The sequence below is a fragment of the Panthera tigris genome, chromosome E1 (assembly GCF_018350195.1).
Source record: "Panthera tigris isolate Pti1 chromosome E1, P.tigris_Pti1_mat1.1, whole genome shotgun sequence".
In the NCBI taxonomy this organism is placed as follows: domain Eukaryota; kingdom Metazoa; phylum Chordata; class Mammalia; order Carnivora; family Felidae; genus Panthera; species Panthera tigris.
This window is the reverse complement of record NC_056673.1, coordinates 13,818,099-13,844,917: the sequence shown is the minus strand read 5'-3', so window position 1 is coordinate 13,844,917 and position 26,819 is coordinate 13,818,099. Positions and strand designations below refer to the sequence as shown.

At 48.9% G+C, this 26,819-nt stretch overlaps 1 protein-coding gene across 5 annotated transcripts in view; it reads left to right on the top strand.

The window, feature by feature from the left end:
* Window positions 1-26,819, top strand: part of RAP1GAP2 (RAP1 GTPase activating protein 2) — a 191,696-nt gene that overhangs the window by 146,378 nt on the left and 18,499 nt on the right. For 4 of the 5 annotated variants that reach the window (XR_006210997.1, XM_042965677.1, XM_042965676.1 and 1 more), the window contains 7 exons: window positions 2,363-2,446; window positions 8,337-8,437; window positions 10,718-10,847; window positions 15,209-15,364; window positions 20,500-20,571; window positions 21,092-21,178; window positions 22,592-22,726. Coding sequence is in view for 4 of the 5 variants with exons in the window: in XM_042965677.1 (XP_042821611.1) it covers window positions 2,363-2,446; window positions 8,337-8,437; window positions 10,718-10,847; window positions 15,209-15,364; window positions 20,500-20,571; window positions 21,092-21,178; window positions 22,592-22,726 (765 nt within the window). In the remaining variant the exon portion in view is untranslated. Of the gene's footprint in view, window positions 1-2,362; window positions 2,447-8,336; window positions 8,438-10,717; window positions 10,848-15,208; window positions 15,365-20,499; window positions 20,572-21,091; window positions 21,179-22,591; window positions 22,727-22,956; window positions 24,144-26,819 lie in introns of those variants that run through there. The other variant, XM_042965680.1, reaches the window with a different exon arrangement.

Here is a 26,819-nt window from a genome sequence, read left to right as displayed (position 1 = left end):
GTTGGTGGGGTTTTGTTGGGGGTTTTCCAGTAAACCTCCATGTCTCCCTCTCTCCCTGCTCACTCCTTTGCAAACTGGTCCACTGGGAACCAGTCCTCAGGCATGCCCCGGTAAAGACCCACCTGAATTGGTCCCCATCTATTGTGGAGTGGTAGACCTCTCCACATTACTCTGGTCCTATTTCCTTGGGACCAGTACTGAGGTGGGGAGTGATTCTACCTATAGCTAGAGGGCTAGCACAGGTCTGGTCTGCCATCATGGAGGTTGAGGGTGGCAGATGGCAGAACCCCACTGAGAAATAAAAGGCCAGATCATGGCTCCCCATTGCCAGTGTTACTGCAGCTCTGAGGCCTTACAAGCCCCTGCCCGGCCCTAGTTAATAGACTGGCTGGTTCTCTGTTATCAGTTTCCTTAGGATTGGCCCGATCTTGACCCCAGTTATGATGTGGGGGTGGGAGTGGGCAGAGGAGTAATAATAACTTAACAAACCAACAAATCCACTCAAGAACAATTATGGCATGACAGGACTTAAATCACTCGCGCACAGTGAATTGCTTTAAATTGGCCACAGGAAGAGAGCCAGTGTACTGAGCGCCTCCTCACGAGCCTGCAGGGCCCGGGAGTGGAAACAGAGCTGTGCAGTGAGCGCTCACACCGGGGCAGCTGAGGCTTGCTGAGGCTGGTTCAGTCCATTCCCCGAGTCCCACTTCTGATAGCTAGGGACCGTGAGGTGAGATGTTTGGCGGGGAAGAGAGGCCCTGTCCTGGCTGAGACCTCCAGAACGCCCTGGAACAAACGCCTTGAATGTTCACGGTTGGGCTTGACACCATTTATCCCTGTGCAGTGGCTGAGTTAATGACAGGGTCCTCTCCTGCCCAGAGAATGTGCCAGAGCCCTTCTCTCAGACACCTCTTGTTAGCCTGAGCATCTGCAGGCACTTACCAGTGCCCTCCACTGAACTCTGTCGCTCCAAGTGCCCTCCCTCTTGTAATTAAAGCTGAATTAGTGAGGTTTAACCACACATTAAAGCCCCATCCTAAAGGCCTAGCTTAACCACAAGTTTGGCAATTTTTGTCATCGAATCCTATCCACTGAGAGAACCCAGCGACGCTCATGTGCACGGGTCTCTCTGTAACTTGGAAAGCCTCCAGCTCTGGTGATCACGGAAGAGCCGCTGTATTTTCGTGTTTTCTATATTTGAAGCGCTGCTTGGTCCAGCTGCAGTGTTCATCTGGCCGAGATGTGTGCAAGGTTTTAAAATCCACAGCGTTGAGAATGTTCCTTGGAAGGTCTCCATGGCTGGATGCCTCTTCCCTGGCAGGACAGCTGCTCTTCACCTTTGACTCATTCCATGCGGGAGTGGGGTCCCCCTCTGGGCTTGGGCAGCAGTGCTGTTCCACGGGGAGCCGTGAAGTGTCCATTTCCTCAGGCAGCTGAGAGCCTCAGTGGCTCACGTATGCTAGCCGACAGTCACGCCTTGTTCTTCCTGTTGTATAACATACGGTCAGTTCCCTCCTTTTTACTGCAGGGACTATCCCAGTAACTATCCCAGTAACACCCAGATCTCCCCTTTCCTAACAAGCTGGTTCAGCTCTAATCTTTCTGGAGGGTTACGTTGATGGCGATGATGATAGCTGCTCTGTGCTCAGCACTTTATGTGCTTGGTCTGATTGAATCTTAACAACCACACATCTCCATTTAATGGATGAGGAAACTGAGGCCCAGGGAAGTAAAGTGGCACGCTCAGGGCTATACAGGTAAAAGCAGTGGGTTCAAGATCTAGAGTTTCATGCTTCTGAGCCCTGGATACCAACTCTGAAGCAAAACAGAAAATTAAATAGAACCAATGCTCGGGGTTCTTTTTTAAAAAATTTCCCCCCCTCTTTACATATTGTAATAGGGCTGTATGTTCCTCCTTAGAGGCCTTTCATTTGATGGGTAAGAGGGATTGAAGTCTAGGCATAAGCAGTGCCTTGCTCAAAATCATACTGCTGATCAGAGGTGTAATTAGAGCCAGCGTCTTCCTCACTGACCACTTTTGGGGTCCTGGCTTCACTTTTTACACCACAGCTAAGGCACTGGAGTAAGTCCTGTTCCTTGAGTCCTGCTGGGTTCCCTGTGTGCCCAGACCTTGGCCTGCAGATCTGGATGGGAATGGAATGGTGATCCAGAAGTTTGGCCGAGCTGGGGGAAGCCTGGGTCTGGGAACTAGCTGTAACTTCTGGTTTCACCCTTTGTCTCCCTCCATATTCACGGATGTCTCACACTGGGGGGCGTATTATCCACCAAAATGGGTGCTTCCCCGTCTGTTTGCCTCCGAGTTAATAAACAATCTGATTTTTTTCTCCCCACATTTTTCCAGGCCTCCCAAATGATTGTGTCCTATGATGAGCACGATGTCAACAACACATTCAAATTTGGGGTCATTTATCAAAAAGCCAGGCAGGTAAGCACCACACATCTGTACTGGTCGCCATATGGCGTCGATTCTCCCTGGGGACGCTTTGCCTCCCCCAAGCACAGGAGCCCTGTGGCAGGGTCTTACACGTGCCGGATACAGCAGCCACCTTTCACATAGGAATTAGGCTGGAGGTGACAGAATCGCCAAGGCGATCCTTCTCACAAGGAGGCCTGCAGATCCTTTAAACGGTAATATAGTTTTCCATACAGTAAATTTGACTTCTTCCTGGCGGCTCCCCTCAAGTGGGGGCTGTGTTGTCACAAGAAAAATCAGACTGGGTCGGGGGGACGGATCAACACAAGCTGCTTTCTCCTTGCTTGTCCTTCTCCCAGCTGGGAGTTAGCTTTTTCTCCCGGAACTTCCTTAGATTGCTGGGGCATGGCGTGCCTGTCTTCCCGCTCTGAGTTCAGCCATGTCAGGCTGGTTGCTGGAGATCAACCGCAGTGGAAGTATTTACGCGGTGGAAATCGGCAAAGCAGGGCTTCCGTTTTCCCTCGCTGGAAAAGTGGTGATTGAAAAATATATCAGTACACCACTGCTCATGCCCCTCGGTCTCTTGTAGCACTTATATCCTGCCTTGGGGTTAGTTGATCAGAGCGATTCTCAAAGTATGTTCCGTGAGACACTAGCCTGGTGAGGTACTCTGTGAACAAATGACTCGTGGGGGTGGGGCGGTTGTGTGGGAACATTTTACAGGCTCTAAGAACCCCCAAGGTAAAGAGCTTTTATAAATTTGTTGAACTCAGGGTTTCCCATACTTATCTGACCACAAGACCACAAACTTCCCATCTTGTCTACCGTGAACGTTTATTAACATCCTGAGCAGTGGTCTTTGAACACACCCGTGTTTCCTCACCTAGGTTGTATGAAAGAAGGTTCCACAGGTTCCAAGGTTCATCTTGGTATCATCTAAGGGCCTAGCATGGTGATTTTATAGAAATACTCATAACTTTTTTGCTGTGTGAAATAATGGACAAAAGTTTTGATGCTCTTATGGTACATTGATAGTATCTTTCAGTATTATCTGTGGGGTTTTTTTGTTTTGTGTGTGTGTGTGTGTGTGTGATGATGTCTTTCTTGCCTAGATGATAGCTGACTTCCTTGTGTGAGGATATTAGACCACGAGAGACATGTGTTTGCTTAAAAACATTCTAATTAAGTAAAGAGTTTAGGAGCCGAAAGGCCAACACGGATGAATCTTATAATTGGAAGGAGATTATTCAGGTAGCTGCTCTAATTATTTTTCCATATTGCACATTTATTTTGTACAGCTCTGCTAATACACCCCCCCCCTAATTAAAGTTCTTCACTTGTGAAATTTACCATAGCAGATCTCATCGGGTGATTACAATCCAGTGTTCCAGCAAAATTATAATTACTGAACATTAACCATCCACCTCTGAGAAGGAGTCTGTATATTGTTTATTTACCTGATGCTGCTGAGCCAAGGTGGAGGCATGTGGGGAGATAAAAGTCTTTTTTTTTTTTTAAGACTTTTTAAAAAGTTGTTTTGCAAACCTATATTTGCAGGGCAGTTAGTACAAACATTTGTTGCACGATAGCTCTGTGCTGTTCTTAGGATATAAGTAAGTCCCATCTGATTCTCCCGTCTGTCTGGCACTGTGCTAAGTGCATTGGGGGATATGGTGATGACTAAGACCCCCTTCCTGAGTGCATGGTCAAACTCACAGCCAGGGTAAAAATGAAGACAATGCTAATACCAGGCTACCTGTGAATCCTACAGAGAGGTGCATCCCCCAAGTACATAAGCTGGATTGTTTTCCAGTACGAGATGTCTATTGCCTGGAAGCGGCTCTTCTCCCACATTCTGGCCTCAGGATGCGGAGTAAACAGCATGCTGAGTCAGAGTTTGATGCCTTGGCGGCATGCTATATAGATCAGGGGTCAGCACACTTTCTGTAAAGGGCCGGATAGTTAATGTTTTAGACTTCATGAGCCATACTGTCTCTGTTGCAACTACCCAGTCCTGCCTTTGTAGTGCAAAAGCAACCATCGACAAAACTAAATGAATTGTCCTGGCTGTGTTCCAGTAAACCTTTATTTATAAAAACAGGGAGCAAGCTGGACATGGCCCAGAGGCCATAGTTTGCTGACCCCTGCTAGAGAGCGGTATTTCCCCAGCTTCAGACATTCATAAATGACATTCAAGATATGTATTGTCTACCGTATGCCTCGATTATCCTTTTTTCACGCCTATACTATTAACTACTTAACATTTTCTTTATTTTTTTTTTAAATTTTTTTTAACGTTTATTTATTTTTGAGACAGAGAGAGACAGAGCATGAACAGGGGAGGGTCAGAGAGAGGGAGACACAGAACCCGAAACAGGTTCCAGGCTCTGAGCTGTCAGCACAGAGCCCGACGCGGGGCTCGAACTCACGGACCGCGAGATCGCGACCTGAGCTGAAGTCGGCCGCTTAACCGACTGAGCCACCCAGGCGCCCCTACTTAACATTTTCTTTAAAAAGTTTTTTTTTTTCACCTTAACTGTCTTTCTTGTTTAAAGGAAATGTGCCACTACTCTAATTAGAAAATCGGTATCCCTTGCATGAAATGAAGGTAGTTCTAAAAAGAAATACAGAAAATAAAATAAAAAATAAACATGAAAGAAAGAAAGTTAAAAAAAAAAATAAAATTCATTATCACTTAAAAATAAATAAATAAAAGGAAATACAGAATTGTTAAAACAGAGTTATTAAAATCTAGCTAGATTCTGTTGCTTATTGAGGGCATAGAACCTGAGGTCTGCTTTTTTTTGTTACAAAGCAGGTGTTGAGGAGGTGTGGAAGGATCACCTATTAGAGACTTTCTCCTTGAAGTGGTTGTGTGTACTGGAGTTTCCTCGTATCCTCTGCAGCTGTTCATTGCTGTCTGTGGACGTTTGCAGAACGTCAGCTGTTTGCCGATCCCGCCACGGTGGGCAGAGCCTGTCGGTCAGGCAGGGCCATGTGGTGTCTTATGCCTGTCATAAGTACAGGGCTTTACTACTGTTTGTAGCTTTGCTTTCTATTTTTTAAAAATCATTAAACTTTTAATTTCTAGCTATATGTAAATTGACGTGCAGTTCTAAGAAATAATACAGAGAGCTCTTGTGTATCTCTGCTCAGTTTTCCCCAAAGGTAATGTCTCATAAAACTGTAGTGTAATATTACAGCCAGGATACTGACATTGATACAGTCCTCAGACCTTGTCTAGATTTCCACAGTTTTACGTGTGACCATCTGTGGGGTGTGTGTGTGTGTGTGTGTGTGTGTGTGTGTATTTTGTTGTATATAATTTTTTTAATGTTTATTTATTTTTGAGAGAGAGAGAGAGAGAGAGAGAGAGACCATGTGAGTGGGGAAGGGGCAGAGAGAGGGAGACACAGAATCTGAAGCAGGCTCCAGGCTCTGAGCTGTCAGCATAGAGCCCGGCACAGGATTCAAACTCACAGAAGGTGAGATCATGACCTGAGCCCAAGTTGGATGCTTAACCACCTGAGCCACCCAGGCGCCCCTGTTGTATATAATTTTATCATGTGTGTAGGCTTCACGGTCAAGGTACAGGAGAAGTCCACCAACACAGGATTCCTGTGTGACCCCTTCATAACCCTGCCAGCCCCCCTTTCGCCTCCATGATCCCTTCCGACCTCCAGTCCTCAACCCCTGGCAACCACTAATGTATTCTCCAATTTCTAAAACTTTGTCATTTCACAAATGTTATATAAATGGAATCATATAATATGTAACCTTTGGGGATTGGCTTTTTTTCCCTCAGCGAGATTCATCCAAATCCTTAAGTGTATCAATAGTGTTTATTTCTTTTCATGGCCGAATAGTATTCCATGGTATAAATATACCACAGTCTGTTTAACTGTTCACCCTTTGAGGGGTAGCTGGGTGCTTTCCAGTTTGAGGCTATTATGGATAAAGCTGCTATGAACATTTGTATACAGGTTTTTGTGTGAACATAAATTTTTCATTTCTCTGGGGTAATGCTTAGGAGCATATGCTGGGTTATATGGTGATTACACATTCAGTTTTGTAAGAAGCTGCCAAACTGTTTTCTAGAGTGGTGGTTCCAGTCTGCATTCTTACCAGCAATGTATGAGTCATCCCTTTCCTCTACCTCCTTACCAGCATTTGGTGTTGTTACTATTTTTTAATTTTAGCCATTCTGATAGATGTGTAGTGATATCTCACAATGGTTTTAATTTGCATTTCCCTAATGGCGGCTAATGGTGTTGAACATCTTTTCATGTGCTTGTTTGCCATCTGTGTATATCTCTTTGGGCGAAATGACTGTTTACGTCTTTTCACCATTTTCTTTTTCTTTTTTTTTTTTATAAAGGTTTTATTAAAAAAATTTTTTTTTAATGTTTATTTTTGAGAGAGAGAGACAGAGCACACGTGAGGGAAGAGCAGAGAGAGAGACACAGAATCCGAAGCAGGTTCCAGGCTCTGAGCTGTCAGTACAGAGCCTGACGTGGGGCTTGAACCCACGAACCACAAGATTGTGTCCTGAGCTGAAGTTGGAGGCTTAACTGACTGAGCCACCCAGGCGCCCCATAAAGGTTTTATTTTTGAGTAATCTTTACACCTAACATGGGACTCAAACTCACAACCCTGAGATCAAGAGTCTCATGCTCTACCGACTGAGCCAGCTAGGCATCCCTCTTTTGACCATTTCCTAATTGGATTATTATTATTATTATTATTATTAATTATTTTACTGTTCGAAAACTTTTTATAACAGCTTTACTGAGGTATAACTCACAATACTGTTCACAGTGGTTTGAGAATTAATTCTCAACAAAGTGGTTTCGAGCATATTCACATGCTTGTGAAACCATCACCACGATCTAACTCCAGAAAATTTTCGTTAATCCCCAGAGAAACTCCATGCCCATTAGCAGTCACTCTTTCCCCATTCTCTCCAGCTCCTCTCACCACTAAGCTCCTTTCTGCTTCTAGGGATTTGCCTGTTCTGGACACTTCATGTAAATGGAATCATAACATGAGGCCTTTTATGTCTTGTTTCTTTTGCTTAACATGTTTTCAGAGTTCATCCATGTTTTGCATCCAGTACTGCACTCCTTTGACAGAATTATGTGTTATTGTATGGACATACCACATTTCGTATATCCGTTTGTCCGCCGATGGACATTTTGGTTGTTCCCACTTTTGGGCTCTTACGAAGAATGCTGCTATTAACATCCATGTACAAGTTTTTGTGTGGACTTATGTTTTCATTTTTCTTGGATATATTCTTAGGAGTAGAATTGCTGGGCCATATGGTAACCCTATGCTTAGCTTTTTGAAGAACTGCCCGACTGTTTTCCAGAGAGACAGCACCATGTTACATTCCCGCCAGCAGTGTATGAGGCTTCTGATTTTTCTATATCCTCGCCAACATTTCTTGTCTTTCTTTTTGATGAGAGCCATCCAGTGGGTGTGAAGTGGTATCCCACTGTAACTTTGATTACTGCTGAGTTTTGAGAGTTCTTTGTATATTCTAGATACTAGTCCTTTGTCAGAAGTCCAACCATTAATTTTTAACTTACGGATTGGCTTTTGGTATCAACTCTAAGAATTCTTTGCTTCAGCGTTGCCTTTTATACTGACCAGCAGCATTTGTTGAAATAGAGAGACTTCAACCATCAGCCCCGAGAATCCAGTTCTGTTGATTGAGCCTTTATTTGTCCTCCCTCCAGTCAAGCAGACCCACTTGTTGGCGAATGTTGGGGGATGGGGAGGAAGGAAGAAAAGGACCAGGTAGCTGGACAGCCACATTCTGTCCTTTGGCATCAAGAAGCATCAGAGGTATCAAGAAGGCCTTTCTAAACTCGTACAGCTGATTCTGTTTCTCTTTCAGACCCTGGAGGAGGAGCTATTTGGGAACAATGAGGAGAGCCCAGCTTTCAAGGAGTTCTTGGACCTGCTGGGGGACACGATCACACTGCAGGACTTCAAAGGGTGGGTTTCGGCCAAGTGATGGCTCTGCCTCCACTGATGGCACCTTAGAGGAAGGGAGAGGGGAGACCGCTGACTCTCAGAGGGTATGTGAGAGGTAAAAACATACACAAGAAACGTGGGATTATTTTTCAGCGAGTGATCAATGCTCATCTGCATTCCTGAGGAAACGGGTGATGTGGGGGATAATCCAGAAAGGCATATTGTCTGAGAGGCACTGACATTGGCCTTCTGATAAATGATGAAACAGCTCCAGCCTCAGATTTGCCCTCCTAATTACATTTGGCTCTGACCAAGAGGGAAATGAATCCACCTACCCTGTCACTCACCTGCCAGGTCTTCTGGAGGCCTGATGAGCCTCAGGAAAGAGGGCCCTATGTAATTTGGGGAGAAGTGGCCCATTTCAGATAATGTTTAAAAAGGTTGAATAATTAAGAGTTGGTAGAAATACGGTAATCTCCCTGGCAAGACTCCATGCAACCGTCTCTGGTTCTGCAAGTGGACAGAAAGAATATTGGGGCTATTGCTTGGAAACTCTGGCCCTTGATTTTCCTTGACAAAGGCAACGTTTGAGAAGGGCCTTCAGGCCTGGCCCTCCTGTTCTGTGCTTCGTGGCTGGCACGTGGCTGAGCCCCAAGAATTCCCCACGTCAGCAGCCAAATTAACAGGATCTCCTCTAACATGTGTGAAAGCACCCAGCTCTGGGCCCGGTGTGTAGTAGGTGTTCAGTAATCACTTTTTTCCTCCGCCCCCTTCTCTCCTCCTCTTCCATCTTCTTTTCACCCCTCTTCCTCTGTCTTACTCCCCCTGCATGGTCATCACTGCCATCTGGAGTCAATCGCACGAGTTAAAATCCCACCTCCACCGCTTATTGGCTCTGTGACTTTGAATAAGCTAATGACCTCCAGAAGCCTCAGTTTCCTCATCTGTAAAAGGGAGATAAAGATAGTACTGACCTCACCAGGTTGTTAAGGGATTAACATAGATAACAGCGTGTGAAGCACTTTTTATGCCACCTTCCATTGACTCTGAGATGCTATCATTGCAAGATGCATCCTGATTTTCAGAGATGTTAAAATATGAAAAAATGTGTGCTTTAGAATAGTTGAAATAGGGGTACCTGGGTGGTTCAGTCGATTGAGCGTCCGACTTCGGCTTAGGTCATGATCCTGTGCTTTGTGGGTTCAAGCCCCGTGTCGGGCTCTGCGCTGACAGCTCAGAGCCCGGAGCCTGCTTCGTGTTCCATGTCTCCCTCTCTGTCTCTGCCCCTCCCCCGCTCATGCTCTGTCTCACTCTGTCTCAAAAATAAACAAGCATTACAAAAATATTTTAGAATAGATGAAATAAAGTGTATTAAAGCCAGGAAGGACCCTAGAGATCATGTACTTCTGTCCCCTTATTGTATAGAGAAAGGAAACTGAGACCTAGACAGATTAAGTGGTGTGCCCAAGATCATGTGCTGACTTGGTGGCCGAAGAAGGTTTAGAACCTGGAGAGCCGGACTCTTGGCCTGGTGAGCTTTCCTCCATGCCAGGCTGAGCACATTTTCTGGTTTGTATTACAGAGCTTGTGGGGACTGACATCCAGGGTCTGTTTTATTTCATTTTCTTAAAGGAACCTACATCTTCTTCTCCTTGCTGAAGAATATGATCCATGGCTAGAAGCCACATGTCTGTAAAGGAAGAAGGGGTAGTTCCTGGAAGCTGTTATATAAATGGAATCATACAATATATGGTGATATAAGTTCCTTAGTACTTTTCATTCCTGCCTTTGAGGAGATAAGCAGAGAGGGGCTCCTCGGACACCTCTAGGTTGGGTGCTGCTTTTCTGGGTCCCCACATCAGGGGCTGGCTGGGTAGGAATCCAGCATCTGTCATCTCTTCAGGCTCACTCTGGATGCTTCCAATAGGATGGCTGGTTGCCCTGGCTCTGGGCTGAAGACTTGGACATGCCTTGCAGGGAAGAAAGGCTTATGCACAGCCTTGGGGGCCACTGGCACCTGGATGGCGTTTGTCTTGGGATTGTGGATGGGCAGCCTCCCTTCCTATGTGACCATATGGATGTTCTGCCTTTGTTTTCAATAATAGACTGACCTACGGTTAAAACTTTAGGACTCGTCTGCCCAGAAGCACAGAGCTCCCTGCGATGCCCATATCATTCTCTCTGTGCCCTCACTCTCACATGTCTTCTCATTCATTCTCCTACCCCCCATATCCTCAGGGGAGTTTGTACCAAGAAGCCCACTTGTCCTCACCCTGTGCTCTTGCCCTGTTTTCCTGACAGTTTCCGAGGCGGCCTGGATGTGACCCACGGACAGACGGGGCTGGAATCGGTATACACGATATTCCGGGACAGGGAGATCATGTTTCACGTCTCCACAAAGCTGCCGTTTACTGAGGGAGACGCCCAGCAGGTAACCTGGTTCCAGAGGGCTTCGGGAGCATGGGGCATGTGAGGTAAAAGCCTGCTTCTGGTCTTAGATACTTGAGGGACTGCGGTCCCCTCCCCATTTTCTTAATCCAGAGGCTTGTTTAGCTGTTCTCATGGAAGTCTGTTCCGTCGTGTTATCTCCCGCAGGCCTTGTGGGAGGACAGGGCCCCTGGTTGTTCCACTTTGACTGGTGGGGCACCTGCAGCTCCGCGTGGTTAAAAGACCATGTCCTGCTTGATGAGGGGCGGAGCTGGGAGCAGAGCCCAAGTGCCCTGCTCGTGTAGGGTGCTCGCCAACAGTACCCGATGGAGTTTGCAGATAGCAGCTTGACGCCAGCCCTGCCACTTAGGGGTGTGTGATTCCAGGCAAGCTGGGTAACCTGGTGACCTCGTGGTCCTCAGCTGTAAAACGGGGATGATACCACCTAAATCAGGGGCTTGTTGGGGGCATCACAGAAGGTTCGGAGCGTAGCGCTTAGTATGCTGCCTGGCTTGTGGCAGGCTACCTTCCTGAAAGCTGTCCAGTCTGCAGGCCGCTGGGCTGTTTGTCCTTCTTCCTGCCCCAGTGATGGATGGCAAGGTGCTCATTGCCTGAGACCCCCCCCCCCCCCCCCCCCCCCCGCCTTCCAGCCTTTCTAGTCTCACGGCCTCGTCTCTCACCACACCTGCCTGTGGGCAGGAATTTGGCCTTTACCTGAACCGGGGTGAGACTTCTGCATCCAGTGTCTTCCCGTCTTCTCTCTCATTTGTGGCTTCTGATGGGCCCTGAGACCAGCAGCCGAGGCCTGGCCGTTGCACCATCTGCCCCTTTCCACTCTTTATGCCTTTTTAGTCTCCAGGAAAATCAGAAAGGGAGGTAGGCTCTTCACCAGACTCTGACCCATTCCTTTATGAGCAGGGAGCTGAGGAGGGAGCACAGATGTAATACTGTAAACATAGTGCCTGGCTTCTTAGGAAAAAGGGAAATTGGCAAACGAGACTGTGATTTGGCTCTAAAATAACCACTGAATGTTCCAGAAACAAATGGGAGCAGGATTCCTTTTGAATCCAAAGTAGGTTTTCTCTCCACATTTTTACCTTAGTCTCTGTTCCCTCATGGCCTCCTCACACCCTGCCCCAGCCTGGGGCTGTCTTTCAGTCTCACCTGTATTCAGTGGGAAGTACACAGAGCCTTCTGCAAGGACTAAATAAGTATTAATTTTCTCTTCCCAAGAAATGGGAGGCAGTGGGTGGAATACGTGAGGAAATTTGTGTAAAAGTACCCAGCACGGGTTCAGTTTATAGTAAATGAGAAATTCAATGTGGAACATAGGGCCTGCATTCAGTAAGTGCTTAATAAAGGAACAAATGTGTAGGTAAGCGCCTAGCCAGAACTTAGCGTACAGGAGGGCCCTAACATTTGAAATCGTGTGTGAACAGCCCAGCATGGGTCCTCACACACAGGTGCTCAGTGATTGAGATCACCTATGAAAGCACCTGGCACAGTTTGGGACTCTGAATCAGGGTTGTTTGCCCATGACCTCTGCCGAGCCAGGTTGCCCTCTTTCTCTGAGCATGGCTCTCCTTCCCTCTGCTATAGAATGATCCGTCCACTCATCCCTGCTCATCCACATTTCTGTCAAGCACTGTCTTCCCCCCCCCACCTCCTCTTCCAGGAAGCCTTCTCAGATTAGCATGAGGCCTCTGATTTTATTCTCCTCTCTGCCTCCATAATGTTGGACACTTTGTGTGTGGCAGCTGATTTAGCACATGCTGGCTGGTGCCTTTGTTACTGTCCTCAGGTAGCTTCATCTGAGTTGGTGTGTCTTCTGGATCAGTTACAGGCTTTACCAGCAAAACTCGTCCCTCACCTTTTTTTTTTTTTTTTTTTTGATTTAACTTTATTTTTTATTTTTTAAAATTTACATACAAATTAGTATATAGTGAAGCAATGATTTCAGTGGATTCCTTAATGCCTCTTACCCATTTAGTCCATCCCCCCTCCCACAACCCCTCCAGCAACCCTCAGTTTGTTCTGACCCATATTTATGGGTCTCTTTTGTTTTGTCCCTCTCCCTGTTTTTATATTATTTTTGTTTCCCTTCCCTTATGTTCATTTGTTTTGTCTCTTAAAGTCCTCATATGAGTGAAGTCATGATTTTTGTCTTTCTCTGACTAATTTCACTGAGCATAATACCCTCCGGTTCCATCCACGTAGTTGCAAATGGCAAGATTTCATTCTTTTTGATTGCTGAGTAATACTCCATTGTGTGTGTGTATGTGTGTGTGTGTGTGTGTGTGTGTGTGTGTGTGTGTGTATATATATATATATATATATATATATATATATATATATATACCACATTTTCTTTATCCATTCATGCATTGATGGACATTTGGGCTCTTTCCACACTTTGGCTATTGTTGATGGTGCTGCTATAAACATGGGAGTGCATGTGTCCCTTCGAAACAGCACACCTGTATCCCTTTGATAAATACCTAGTAGTGCAATTGCTGGGTCTAGGGTAGTTCTATTTTTAATTTTTTGAGGAACCTCCAAACTGTTTTCCAGAGTGGCTGCACCAGTTCGCATTCCCACCAACAATGCAAAAGTATTGCCCTTTCTCCACATCCTCGCCAACATCTGTTGTTGCCTAAGTTGTTAATGTTAGCCATTCTGACAGGTGTAAGGTGGTATCTTATTGTGTTGATTTGTATTTCCCTGATGATGAGTGATGTTGAGCATTTTTTCATGTGTTGGTTGGCCATCTGGATGTCTTCTTTGGAGAAGTGTCTAATTCATGTCTTTTGCCCATTTCTTCACTGGATTATTTGTTTTTTTGGCTGTTGAGTTTGATAAGTTCTTTGTAGATTTTGGATATAACCCTTTATCTGATATGTCATTTGCAAATATCTTCTCTCATTCTATCGGTTGCCTTTTAGTTTTGCTGATTGTTTCCTTCATTGTGCAGAAGCTTTTTATTTTGATGAGGTCCCAGTAGTTCATTTTTGCTTTTGTTTCCCTTGTCTCTAGAGACGTGTTGAGTAAGAAATTGCTGCAGACAAGATCAAAGAGGTTTTTGCCTGCTTTCTCCTCGAGGATTTTGATGGCTTCCTGTCTTACATTGAGGTCTTTCATCCACTTTGAGTTTATTTTTGTGTATGGTGTAAGAAAGTGGTCCAGGTTCATTCTTCTGCATGTCGCTGTCCAGTTTTCCCAGCACCACTTGCTGAAGAAACTGTCTTTATTCCATTGGATATTCTTTCCTGCTCTGTCAAAGATTAGTTGGCCATATGTTTGTGGGTCCATTTCTGGGTTCTCTATTCTGTTCTATTGGTCTGAGTGTTTGTTCTTGTGCCAGTACCATACTGTCTTGATGATTACAGCTTTGTAGTATAGCTTGAAGTCTGGGATTGTGATGCCTCCTGCTTTGGTTTTCTTTTTCAAGATTGCTTTGGCTATTTGGGGGCTTTTCTGGTTCCATACAAATTTTAGGATTATTTGTTCTAGCTCTGTGAAGAATGCTGGTGTTACTTTGCTAGGATCGCATTGAATATGTAGATTGCTTTGGGTAGTATCGACATTTTAGTAATATTTGTTCTTCCTATCCAGGAGCATGGAATCTTCTTCCATTTCTTTGTATCTTCTTCAATTTCTTTCATCAGCTTTCTATAGTTTTCAGTGTATAGATTTTTTACCTCTTTGGTTAGATTGATTCCTAGGTATTTTATGGTTTTTGGTGCAACTGTAAATGGGATCGATTCCTTGATTTCTCTTTCTGTCGCTTCATTGTTGGTGTATAGAAATGCAGCCGATTTCTGTGCACTGATTTTATATCCTGCAACTTTCCTGAATTTATGAATCAGTTCCAGCAGTTTTTGGTGGAATCTTTTGGGTTTTCCATGTAGAGTATCATGTCATCTGTGAAGACTGAAAGTTTGACCTCCTCCTGGCCAATTTGGATGCCTTTTATTTCTTTGTGTTGTCTGATTGCAGAGGCTAAGACTTCCAATACCATGCTGAATAACAGTGGCGAGAGTAGACATCCCTGCCTTGTTCCTGACCTTAGGGGGAGTTGTCCCTCACCTTTTAACCATCCTCCATGAGCCCCAAGTCAGGGCTCTGCATGCTTTGGAGCTCAGTAAGATGCTTGCTAGCCTCTACCTCATATCTTAGGTGTCTCCCCCAGTTTTTCTTTTTGGTGGCTTCTAAAGATTGAAAAAAAAAAAGCCCCTGGAGAGGTAGGTCTCAGAGTTTCAGGATTTATATATAAAGATAGAATAATGAGGAATTTCCTGTATAGATCTATCCTGTTTTCAGGATATTCCTTGCTGGCTTATAACAATGGAACACTTTTCTGTTTAGCTCCAGAGAAAGAGACACATTGGGAATGACATTGTGGCCATCATCTTCCAAGAAGAAAACACACCGTTTGTCCCAGATATGATTGCCTCCAACTTCTTACATGCCTACATTGTTGTGCAGGTCGAGAATCCGGGCACAGAGACCCCATCCTACAAGGTGAGGAGAACGTTGGAGGGAGTGGTGGGCCCAGGCTCTTCACCACATCTTATGGATTTAGTTAAATCAAGGACCACTAGTTCTCCGTGGCTCCTCGGGTCATTCTCCAAAATGGTACTCCTAGTGTTCGCATGATCAGTTTTCTAGAAATCCCAGGTTTCTGGGATTTGGGAGCCAAGAGGCCTGCCTTATGAGGTCATATCCTCCATCTGGCTGCTTCCAGGTTCAATAGCATCCAACTCAAGGGTTGAGAAGCCCCCAGTGCCTCTGTTTGGAATCTGGTAATGCCATTGGCTGGACTAAGGCAGAGCCAGAGGAGAGGAACAAAAGAGAGGAGGGTGGGGAGGACTATCAAGAAAGGGAAGGGAAGAGGTGTGGTAACAAGGGGAAGAAAGGAAAGGAGAAATGTTTATGGTGACAGCGGTGGAGAGCAGGGGGTCCGGCAGACCCTGGCCATGGGGTGGGCTCTTCTTGTTTAGCTGTTCTAGAATAAACCATTGGTCTTAATTTGAAGACTCCCGGGGGGGGGGGGGGGTTGCAAGCACCTGAGTCTAAGTCTGAATCTAAGCCTCCAGATCGATAAGTGGTCTTCCAGGTTGGCTCAGTGTCCTCCCTGATGCAGGGAGGCCCTGGCAGCCCTCACCCTGCCCGTTCCCGATGGCTGTGCCGCCAGCCCTCCACTCCCCTCCCCTTCTCCGTGAGAAACAATTCTAACCTCTTGGGCAACAGTTTCTATCTCACCGGTGCTGGGGGCTGTGGGCTCCAAGGGAGATAGACTGAGGCAGGGTCTTTAAGGTGGATGTGAGTCTTTGAACCTCTTGTGGATATACGCAGAATGCTTATGTGCAAGATGTTGCGTTCGTGTGCTGCTTTGCATATTAGGGGGAGAGAGACCAAAGGTCAGATTCTCAGAGGGCTCCCTGTTCCCCAGAAGTGTTAGGAACCACGGTTCTAAGGGAGAGGGAAATGAGCCTGTCGTTGCCAATGGGAACTTGGAATGATCTGAAAATGGAGTAACTGTGTCATAGCTAAGGCCAGCGCTGGTTCCTAGGGCTTACAAAGCCCAAGTGTTTCATGGCCATCTTCATGAAGTATCAACTTTGCTTGAAGATTTTGGAAAGGAAAATGATGTCGTATAATTATTACGTCAGTAGAAACCCACATATTTGAGTGCAAAATGCACATCAACTTTAAAAGCAGATATGAGACTACAAACAAAACCCCACACTCTCTCCTACGAGGAAAGCTGACTCTTCTGTCCCCGTGTTCATGTTGATGTCCTTGCTCCTCCGTCATTGAGCACTTTCAGCTTTTCGGCTGAAAAGTTGCAGAAGCCATGTTTTGGGCATTTCCTCGGAGGATCACCTTCTTACACCAAAATGGGCATTCCCTTCAAACAGCTGTTTGATTTGTTGATGGAAGCAAGTTTATTCATTCAGTGCCCCCTGTGTGCTGGGGGTGGGACACGTGGAAGTGACCTACAGGGAAGGGGGAGAGGGCCAGTGAGTGCAGTTCAGCCACCGGGCCACTCAGACAGCCAACTGACTCTCTTCACAGCCAGTGGAGGCAGAGAGCCGCTGGGTAGGATCCTCGAGGTAAAGCTGTGTGGTAGGAGGGCTCCCAGACGCTGCCAGGCAGTCATGTGCGAACGTGTGGCTTGTCTGCTGGGCCTCTGCTGGCAGAAGAGGCCTCTCGTGGAGGTTTAGTATTTGTTTTTAGCTCCTGATAGGAAATGGAACTCAGCTAACTGGCTTCTCCACTTTCTCAAGAGCTTAGTGGGGTGGGAAAATGCAGAGATCCAAAAAAACACCACTCCCCTTCCCCCCACCTCCAGCTTTGATGCCTGAAGTCTTTACCAAGGCTTCTCAGCCAAAGCCCATGGTCCAGGGAGAAGCACTGTCCTCAGAGAGGGTGGCAATAAGCAGAGAAGCGGGACCCACAGGGAGAGCCGTGCTCTGTCCCCAGGCTTTGGGACTGTGTGGTCCACCTGCCGGGCAAACATCCAGGCTGGAAGGCAGACCTGTGAATGGGGCTGGGGATGCAGGGCGGGGGGAGGGAGGCCAGCCTTCCAACATGCTCCCCAGAGCTCTGTCCCTTCATATTTCCAGCAGCACCCCAGGTGATGAGAAGACCGGGGAGGACCTGGTCAGATTCCTCAGAGGGTCCAGGGTGAAATGGGACTTTCACTGACCTCTGCAGACTTAGGGGCTATGGCAAAGGAGGGTGAGATATCCCCAGGGGTTGAACAGTGTCCCAGGAGGCCTCCACTGGGGAGGATGAACAGGAAAGAAAAGGAAATAGAGGGAAGGACAGGGGTGGGAAGGTGCAGGAAAGCCCCCCAGACCGAGAGGCTCAGGAGCTGACGGTTCTGGTCCCGGCCCTGCCTCTGACTGCTGCATGACCTTGAGCCAGTTCCTTCCCTCTCTGGACCTCAGCTTCCATCTGTGTGAAATGAGGAAGTTGGACTAGACCAGCTCTGAGTTCCTTTCAGCCCTGACATACTGCGGGAGGGGAAGCGGAGTCAGGGGTTGGGGGAGTTGAGGAAGAGGGGTATGTGTGTGTGTGTGTGTGTGTGTGTGTGTGTGTGTGTGTGAAGAGAGAGAGAGAGAGAGAGAGAGAGAGAGGGAGAAGGAAATGGTTGAGGGGAACTCTCTAGTATTTCAAGTGTCCTTTCTTAGGTGCAGGTCAGCAGGGGAAGTAAAAAAAACAAAGCCCCAGGTAACAGGTTACCCCATACTGGGTGCTTGCTCTGCACCAGGCACTGTGCTAGGCCCTTAGAAGCACAGCCTCCTTGAACCTTCACGAGCCCCTGGTCAGGCAGGGTCTCTTGTTAGCCCTATTTTACAGGAAGGAAATTGAGGCTGAGAGCCTAAGCCACTTAAGGCTGGAGGCCACAGAGCCCGGAGGTGGGGAGCTGGAGTGTGTCCAGGTCTGCCAGTGGTCTTCACCACTGAGCCGTCAGAGCAGGTGGGAACTTGGCTCCAAAACTCAGGGGTGCATGAAAGGTGATGTCAGATGATTTTTCAGATGGGAATTTTGTCCCTGTCCTGCCCGGATGGAAGGGAACTCCGGCTGAACCGTTACTAAAACTCCCTCCTCTTCCTGTCTCAGGTCACCCTGCCCCTGATTCCTGAAGCCTGGCAGAGGTCTCAGGAATCCTATGGGAAGCACCCCACTGGGGAGGGGTGCTGCCTGTGTACCCACTTCCCCTCACTGCCGATCTGGTGCCTGGACAGCCTTCCACGGTTCTCCAAGGCTTCCAGGCCACACTTGGCCGTGCATGTCAAGGTGGGAGCCCTTGGAGGCTCCCCGCCTCCCTGGTGTATCCTTGAACTCACACGCTCCAAGCCTCCTTCTCTTTCCAACCTCGAAAATTCTCTTCCCCACAGTACCTGCACCTCTCTCTCAGCCCTGCCCTGCCCCCTGCTGGGAGGCCCGCACTGAATTTAGAAACTGAGAAGGTGGGGCCGTGTTCTGGCAGCTTCTGCTTTCGGCCCAGCAACCCACCTGTCCTCAAGAGGAGGGGACAGCAAAGCCCTGGGCACTTTGTTGGAAAAGGGGTCAGGAGAGGGAATACAGGGGGGATAGAAGATACATGGCCGTCACCCGGAAGGATCCTGTCTCCTGCTTTTCTGACATGGCTGCTATGGTGGGCTTATCTGACCAAGAGACTCGGCAGGTTGAAGAGCATGTCTGAAGCGCCTTACCCAGTCAGCACAGACCACTCTAGAGCAAGCCTGAGAAGGAGGGCCATAGGGGTGGGAAGAGGGCGGAGGGCCTGACCTCTGGCCTACCCCCCCACCTCAGTTCCTGTGCACAGTGGGTGGTGGTGGGGTACTGTGTTTGGCAGCTGGAACCAGCCAGAGATCATGTCAGCTGAACACACACCATTTCCTAATTCTGGGCACGCAGACAGCCTTGAGCTTGGGGAGAGAAAGCAGTACTGACCAGCTCTCTCCCGCTGTTTCCTTCCAGACCCTGGCAGGGCCTTCCCTTGGCCTGGCTCTGAGCTGCCTGCTCACCCGGTCTGGCAGACTCTCTGCATCTGCCCTGCTTCATAGGCCAGGGAGGCTGGCAGCACGCCAGGGCCAGGCTCACGCCAGCGGCAGTCTGGGAAAGGGAGAGGGCAGAGTCTCTAGAGAGGCCTGCAGCCTTTGGGCTGAGAGCAGGTGAAACCAGGGCACGTCCACGCAGGGAGAGCATCTGGATGTGCTGGGCCTGTCCTGAGGCTGGGACACCCCTAGGCAGAGCGCCTGGGTGCTCTCACTCCTAGTTCCTGCCTCCCCAGGCTGGCCGGAAGTGGACACCACACCCAGAGCCTGGGACACCCTGTGCAAGAGCACCGTGATGTCCCCCTACCCACAATTCCCAGCCTGGGCCCTGGCGCTCTGTTGGTTCAGGGCTCACCCAGACAGACTGTCTAACCCTGCGTGTGGGGCCAGGGCTCCCAAACACTAGTCCACCAACCGCACGAAAGCTTTGTGGAGTGTTTGACAGTTGCGGATTCCTGGCTCCGCCCCAGAGCTTGTGATTCAGTAAGTTTGGGGTGGAGCCCATGCAATCGGTATTTATTTTTTAAACACTTGAAGTGATTCAGGTTTGGGAGTCAGTGTTGTGGGAAAAGGACCACAGAGCAGGACCAGGAGGTGTGGATTCCCTGGTCATCTCTGTGGCTAATCACCTGTGTGCCTGAGGGGAGATGGCTCCCAATCTCTGGGCATCTGTGTCCCCATCAGTAAGACAGGGTTAACGGTTCTCACTTTGTCTTCTCCGTGGGATTAATATCCATTCAAATGAGGCAACGAGATAAGTCCTCCTGGGCACTTGTACTGCGTTAGAAGTGGAGTCCCAGGCTACTCCTCAGTCCTGTCTGGTCATCTTGCCAAACTTGTTTCTGGCCTCCAGAAATGTAGATGAGAGCATGTGGATGGCTCTGTGCAGCCGGCCCCACTTCTAGGAACAACGACTTGGGCCATGCTGGTGATGGCTCATGGGAGTGTTGGATTTGAGTTCCGGGGAGGGGAGGGCAGAGGATGCTCTGGGTGGTGGGCTTTCCTAGGGCCAGGGCTTGGAATGCATTATCCTCCTCAGCTTGGATCTCTTCCCTCCTGGCCCACACCGAGACTCTGTTTCAGGTGTCAGTCACCGCACGGGAAGATGTGCCCGCCTTTGGCCCACCTCTGCCCAGCCCTCCTGTTTTCCAGAAGGTAAGAAACCCCTTTCTCCTCTTCTCTTATCTCAGGCTCTAGGTTTCAGCATCTGAGTGGCCGTGGCTGGAGTGGGGCCGGATCTGGGCTGGGGATGTTAGAAGCGCCTTAGGCAGGCTTGGGAGAAACTCCTTACTTGGGGTCTCTCCCCTCCTCTCCTGGTGCCGCCAGCCTGGCCTAGTACAGTGCCTCTTCTCACAGTGTTTGACGCTGGCTTTGCCTTTCTGCTAGAAGAAACATTTTTGTACCTATGCCACAGTCCCAGAAGCCTTGGACAAGAATTGCTTTCAGTCATGGAAACGCCGGGGCAAGGGGTTGATTTCCTGGGACCAGGAGAGCTGGTTTCCACATTGGCATCTTAGGTGGGCCTGGCCTGGGCTAGAAAATGACCGAATGTCAGAAGGAGGCCTTTTAGGGACTCTCCTCAGACCCTCTGTTCTGCTTACCTGTTGCTGTGGCTGAAAGCCCTTTCAGCAACAGCTGAGGCTGAGAGAATCCCAGAGCTTCATGTCTGTTCCAGGGCCCGGAGTTCAGGGAGTTTCTGCTCACCAAGCTCACCAACGCAGAGAACGCTTGCTGCAAGTCGGACAAGTTTGCAAAACTGGAGGTGAGAGCACTGTTTCTGGAAGTCTTCCTCCTGCCTTCCTGGCTGCTTTCAGCCGGCCTGTCCCGGGGGTCTTCTCCTGGGGGCTGCTCAAGGTGCGGGGCACTGTGTTTGCCCCTCTAAGCCTTCAGTTCTGCGTTGATTTAGGAACTCTTTTCTCTTGTGGAAACTTCATGCAAACTTCAGGTCTAACCAACCATGCACCAGCCATTTATTGAGCACCTACTGTGTGGCAGGCTCTGTTTTATTCCCCGTGATACCGGGGTGAGACATGGTTTCTGCCTTATGGAGCTTTTGGGCTGGTGGGAAGGGGCCATTACTTAAGAGACAGGTATGATATAGTGTCCACACTGGGCCGTGATGGAGGCCAGCACAGGGGCTGTGACTGCTTCTGCCCATGCAGAACTGGGATGTGTTCAGGGAAGGCTTCTTGGAGGAGGTGCCCCTTGACCTGCTGAATCTGGGTATCTGACAAGGCTTCTGCCAGGAGGAAAGTTTGAGGAGGGTTATTCTAGGCATGGGAAATAGCATGACCAAAGGCCGGGCAGATCAGAGCATGACTTTTGAGGGAGTCCCAGAGGGTTTGACATGGCCTGAGAGAAGGACTCGTGTGGGGGTGGATACTCAGCTGGAGAGGTTGGTTGGGTCAGGTCAGGAAGGGCTTTGAACTTTAGAGGTGATGAGGTACTAACACAATACTTAGGAGAGTGATGGTTTGCTTTGCATATTAGAAGATGACCCTGATGTGACAAGAAGGGCAGGCTGCCAGGGAGGAGGGCAGGAAGGGTGGCAGCTTCCAGCTACCCAGCTGGTGACTCCAGCTATTACAGGAGTCCAGGACACATGGTGACAGCTTGCTTGCACTGGCCACAGGAGGAAATGGTTTGGGGGCAGGGTTGGGAGGACTTGATGGAGTCCTGTATTTGAGTGGGACGAAGTGGAATTCCAGGGCGGCTCTTGGGCCTTTGGCCCGGGCTCTTCACCTACCTGGGGATCATTGGGAATGAGGTCTTTTAGGACCTGCTGACCTGGAAGTGCCTGCAAGGGTTGCTGCAAGGGCTCGTCCTGGTACGTGTGCACGGCGCCCCCTGGAGGTTGTATCCATGGCCCTGGTGCGCCGTCCGGATGGAGAAGGGCAGTTGGGTATGTGGCTGTGGAGCTGGAGGCAGAGATCTGAGCTGGGACTCGGCAGGGTAGAGCTGTGGGATGGCTCGAGGAGAAGGGGCGGGGGAGAGAGCAGAGGCCAGCCACAGAGCTTTGGTATTACCTGCAGTACTTGTGAGCACGGAGCCTAGCCAGGCCTGAGGTCCACACTGTTAACTGGGATGCTGGCGGTCAGGTGTCTGGAGCCCTGGGGAGAGGGCGCATCTCTGTCCTCGGTGCCAGCTCCACCGTCCCCACCCTCTTTTCTTCTAGGACCGGACGAGGGCCGCCCTTCTGGACAACCTTCATGATGAGCTTCACACCCACACACAGGCCATGCTGGGACTGGGCCCAGAAGAGGACAAGTTTGAGAATGGGGGCCATGGGGGATTCTTGGAGTCTTTTAAGGTACAGGCACAGGAGCGGCTGGGGATGGTGTATGGTGGAGGTGAGGGTGGGGCAAACAAAGGAAGGGGTCCAAGGTCTTTGGGGTCCTGACCCCAGAGCCCAAGTGCCAGGATTGCAGTGTTGGTAGAGGGCAGGGGCATCGGGAAGTGTGAGCGGTCAGAGCAGCCAGCAGTGTCTCTGGCGTCTTCTGCATCCTTCCTTGATTCGGATTTTGTCTCCTCCTGGCCCAGGAGTCTGAGAAACAGGGACAGGGAAAGAGTTGTCAGCAGGCAGCAGGAGAGGAGCCAGCACAAACCAGGAACATTACTGCCTTCAACTTCCTCCTTCTGTGGCGGGATGAGGAGTCCAGGACAGGATGATGAGAGCCAGGACAAGCCTTAGGGGTCTGTAACAGCCAGTGTGTGGTACTGCGATGGTCCACCTGGCAGGGCGTTGGAGGACCCGGCCAGGGCTGGTGGGACGGAGTTACAGGCAAGTAAATCTCTGTGGACTTTGCAAAAGGAAGAACTTTCTAACGAGGACGAGCTGCTAAAAGAAGTAGTGAGCTCGCTGTCCCTGGAAGTATTCAAGTAGAGCTCGGGCAGCCACTGAGCTAGTGTGAGATACAGGAGGCTTATCATCACATGTTTACTGAGCGTTTTTGGTCCACACAGCTCTTACGTCCAGCATCTAGCTTGACCTTGGCTGTATTCCTGTGTAGTCAACAGAATGAGTCTTGTTATTCCTATTCACACGTGAGGGCACAGGCGAGAGGGGCCGCAGGACTGCTCAAAACCTTACACCTACTTAGAGGTAGAGAAACAAACTCAGCCTTTCTGGTTCTTAGGTTAACATTCTGCCGGATTGCCCGTTGCAGAATGACTTGTCGAGCTCCCGTTTTGGGGGCAGTATGTGTGGGGTCAGGGTGAGCCCTGCCTGCGTTAGAATCCCAGCTCGGTGTGATCGTGGGCACGGTCTTTAAAGTCTCTGAGCTGCAGTGTTCTCAACGACACACGGATGATCAATCGGACCTCTGGAGTTGCTGGAGGAATTCACTGAAATAATACGTGGAGAGTGCGCGTTGCCTGGAACACGGTAAATGCTTGGTGAAAGCGTTAGCTATTATTGCTGCGTAAGGTGAAAACCTACTGTGCGCCAACCCATCTAAAGCCTCACAAGTGCCCTCTGTGCCCTGTGAGGAAGGCTGTTATGATGGGGATAATACCTCATTTCCAGTTTTATTAATTGTGGGTGTAATTTTTCGTGTGAGGAAATTAAGGCTCAAAGAGACAAAGTAATTCGAATCCGAGTGTTGAGTTGAGTCTGCTGGATCACAGAGCCCGTGTTCTACATGATGCTGCCTCTGGTTCCAGACTCGGTTAGGATTCCACCCACGCCAACCTGGCCTGGGCAAGCCTGGGGTCTGTCCCTGGCGGCCCGGCGGGACCGCAGAGAGCAGGGCATGGCTCCGCTGGCCCTAGTCGAGGCAGCTGCCGAGATTCCTCGCAGGGGCGGGGGTGTGGGGGGGGTGTGGGAGCTGAGCTGCTTGTCCAGGCTGGTGGGAGATTCCTGGGGCATCTGTTTCAGGCCTGATGGACAGCAGCAGCCAGGGTGAAATAGGAGAAATTGGAGATCAAGAGCAAAGGGGCATGAGGGAGAAGGGGGGCAGGGGAGGAAAGAGGGAGCTAGGTCGGCTAGCCCGGCAAGAGAAGGGGGAATGTGAAACCCAGGAAATAGGAAAACTTTTGTAGCACTGCCCCTTCATCATATCAAGCACATCACAATGCTCCCACATCCCGCAGTAAAATGTAATTTGTGTATGGCTTAAGCTGCAGGTGACTAGCTAACATAATGTGATATTTTGTAGATTTTAATGAAGCGTTTGTTTTGCAAGTTTCTTTCTGTATTTTGAAGCTCACAGTCGGGTTTTTCAAGTTTCAACTGTTTTTATAACCTGGAAAAGCTCGTAGACTGTGCACACTGCCCATGGCACCTTTGGATAAAATGGTCCAGCAGCTACATGCAGGTTGTGGGTCTAAAGGAGGGTGGCTCCAGGCCACTTGCCCAGTCACCTGCCTCTGGAGGAGTAGCAGTTGATCTGTGTTCGACTCTAGTGGGGCTGACTGAAGAGGTTTCCCACAGAGAGGAGGCTTCAAGATTTTAACAACTACTCATCTTTGATCCAGTAGTCCAGGATCTTTTTCTTTTCAACCCTTAATCCTTCCACCTGTGGGCTGGAGACATCTGCTTGTGCATTCTGCTTCCGTGCCTGTCCCGGAGGCAGTGCTTATGGGGTATGGGAGGGGTTGTAACGATCGGTCACACTGAGTGAGCCTTCAGAGCTCTGACCATTATGATGAACTTTTTTTAAACCCTGAGTTGGGAACAGGAGCTCTTTTACTCTGTTCCTGCCACCATTATCCTCTTATCTCCCAGGCTGTGGAGGCTGGAGCTGGGGGCCAGCCAGGAGCAGCACGGAGCCCAGCGGCCTGGAGGTTTGTGATGTCTGGGCCAGGCCCACCGTCTGACCCAGCTCGGGAAACCGCCTCTCGTCGTTGTGCTGTTTCTTCATGCACTCTTGGGGTGGTGCTGTGGCATCAGAATTATTGGCATTCCTCATGGTGTTCCTCACCTGCACCTCTGGAAAGAAGTGGTGCACAAAATGATCCCAGAAAGAAAAGTTGTGTGTTTTATCTCCTTCTGGTCAAAGGTCTCATCTCGTGTGGAGACAGTTGAGAATTCTCAGGGCTAAAAGCAATCTCAACCATCCATCCCCTTGCCTCTCGGGACCATTCTCCCTTCCACCCCCCTACAGAGCAGTGGCCCTCTGTCCCTCTGCAGAGAAGCAGACCCATCGCTGCCCTAGGTCATGCTGCCTGGCACCTCACACCATGTAGAATAGTTCTCTCTTCTTACCTCGGTCCCACTGGCTGTACTTCAGGCTTTTCTTCCATGAGAAACAGAACAGTTGGTTTATGGATGTCCAGACCTGCTTCTCAAACTGAGTGCTGAGAGATAGTCTCAGGAATCTGCCAGTTCTACAAACACTTAAAAATTTTGCATTTTCACTTAGATGATAACCTAAAAATATACATATTTCCAATTATAGAGACCAAACTTCTGCAGCGAAACTCTCAATTAAAAGACATTTCTGTGGAATAAGAAAGTATATTGTATATGCGGTCCGTGGAACCACTGCTGTGGGGGTCTGTGGATGTATTCTGGGTCTTGCAAGAATATTTTTCTTTATAAAAGAGCTGTGGGACGCCTGGGGGTTAAATGTCCAATTCTTGATTTCGGCTCAGGTCATGATCTCATGGTTCCTTAGATCAAGCCCCATGTTAGGCTCTGTGCTGACCATGCAGAGCCTGCTTCAGATTCTCTCTCTCCCTCTCTCTCTGCTCCTCCCCAGCTCATGCGTGCGCTCTCTCTCTCAAAGTAAATAAACTTAAAAAAAAAGAGTAGCATTAAAAATGAATAAAAATGAAAGAGCTGTACATTACTCAGCTTCCAAAAATATTGATCTCTGGACCATTGTTTCCAAATGCCATTCTCAGCCACTGCCAGCTGTTGATGAAGCTATTATTGGTCTGTAATGAAATGAAAAGAAAAAGTAACGCTCCTCGGAGGCACCTGGGTGGCTCAGTTGGTTAAGCATCCAACTCTTGATTTTGGCTCGGGTCACGGTGTCGCGGTTCGTGAGAGCGAGCCCCGCCTGGGGCTCTCTGTGCCCCTCTCAAAATAAATAAAACTTAAAAAAAGAAAAGAAAAAGTAGCACTCCTTGATGTAGCTACGTGTTATGTACACAAAATACACGTAAGCCACATTTTGAGAGACACTGAGCTGGCCCAACCATCCATTAACCTTGTGCAGAAGGGAGAATGGAGGACCAGAGAGAAGAGGGTCCAGTGGCAGAATGGGGACCACCCAAGCAGGGACAGCTGCTTTCTCCAGCCTTTGAGAGGTGGTGATAGTTAATGCACTGGTGTGATACGTATGACCCCTAGTGGCAGGAGAAGGGCAGGAGGCTGCAATTTCCCAGGCAGAGTACCCGCAAGCAGGGGCAGCCCGGGTGTTCCTGGATTGGAGCTCTGGTCTATGGAGGGGGGAGGG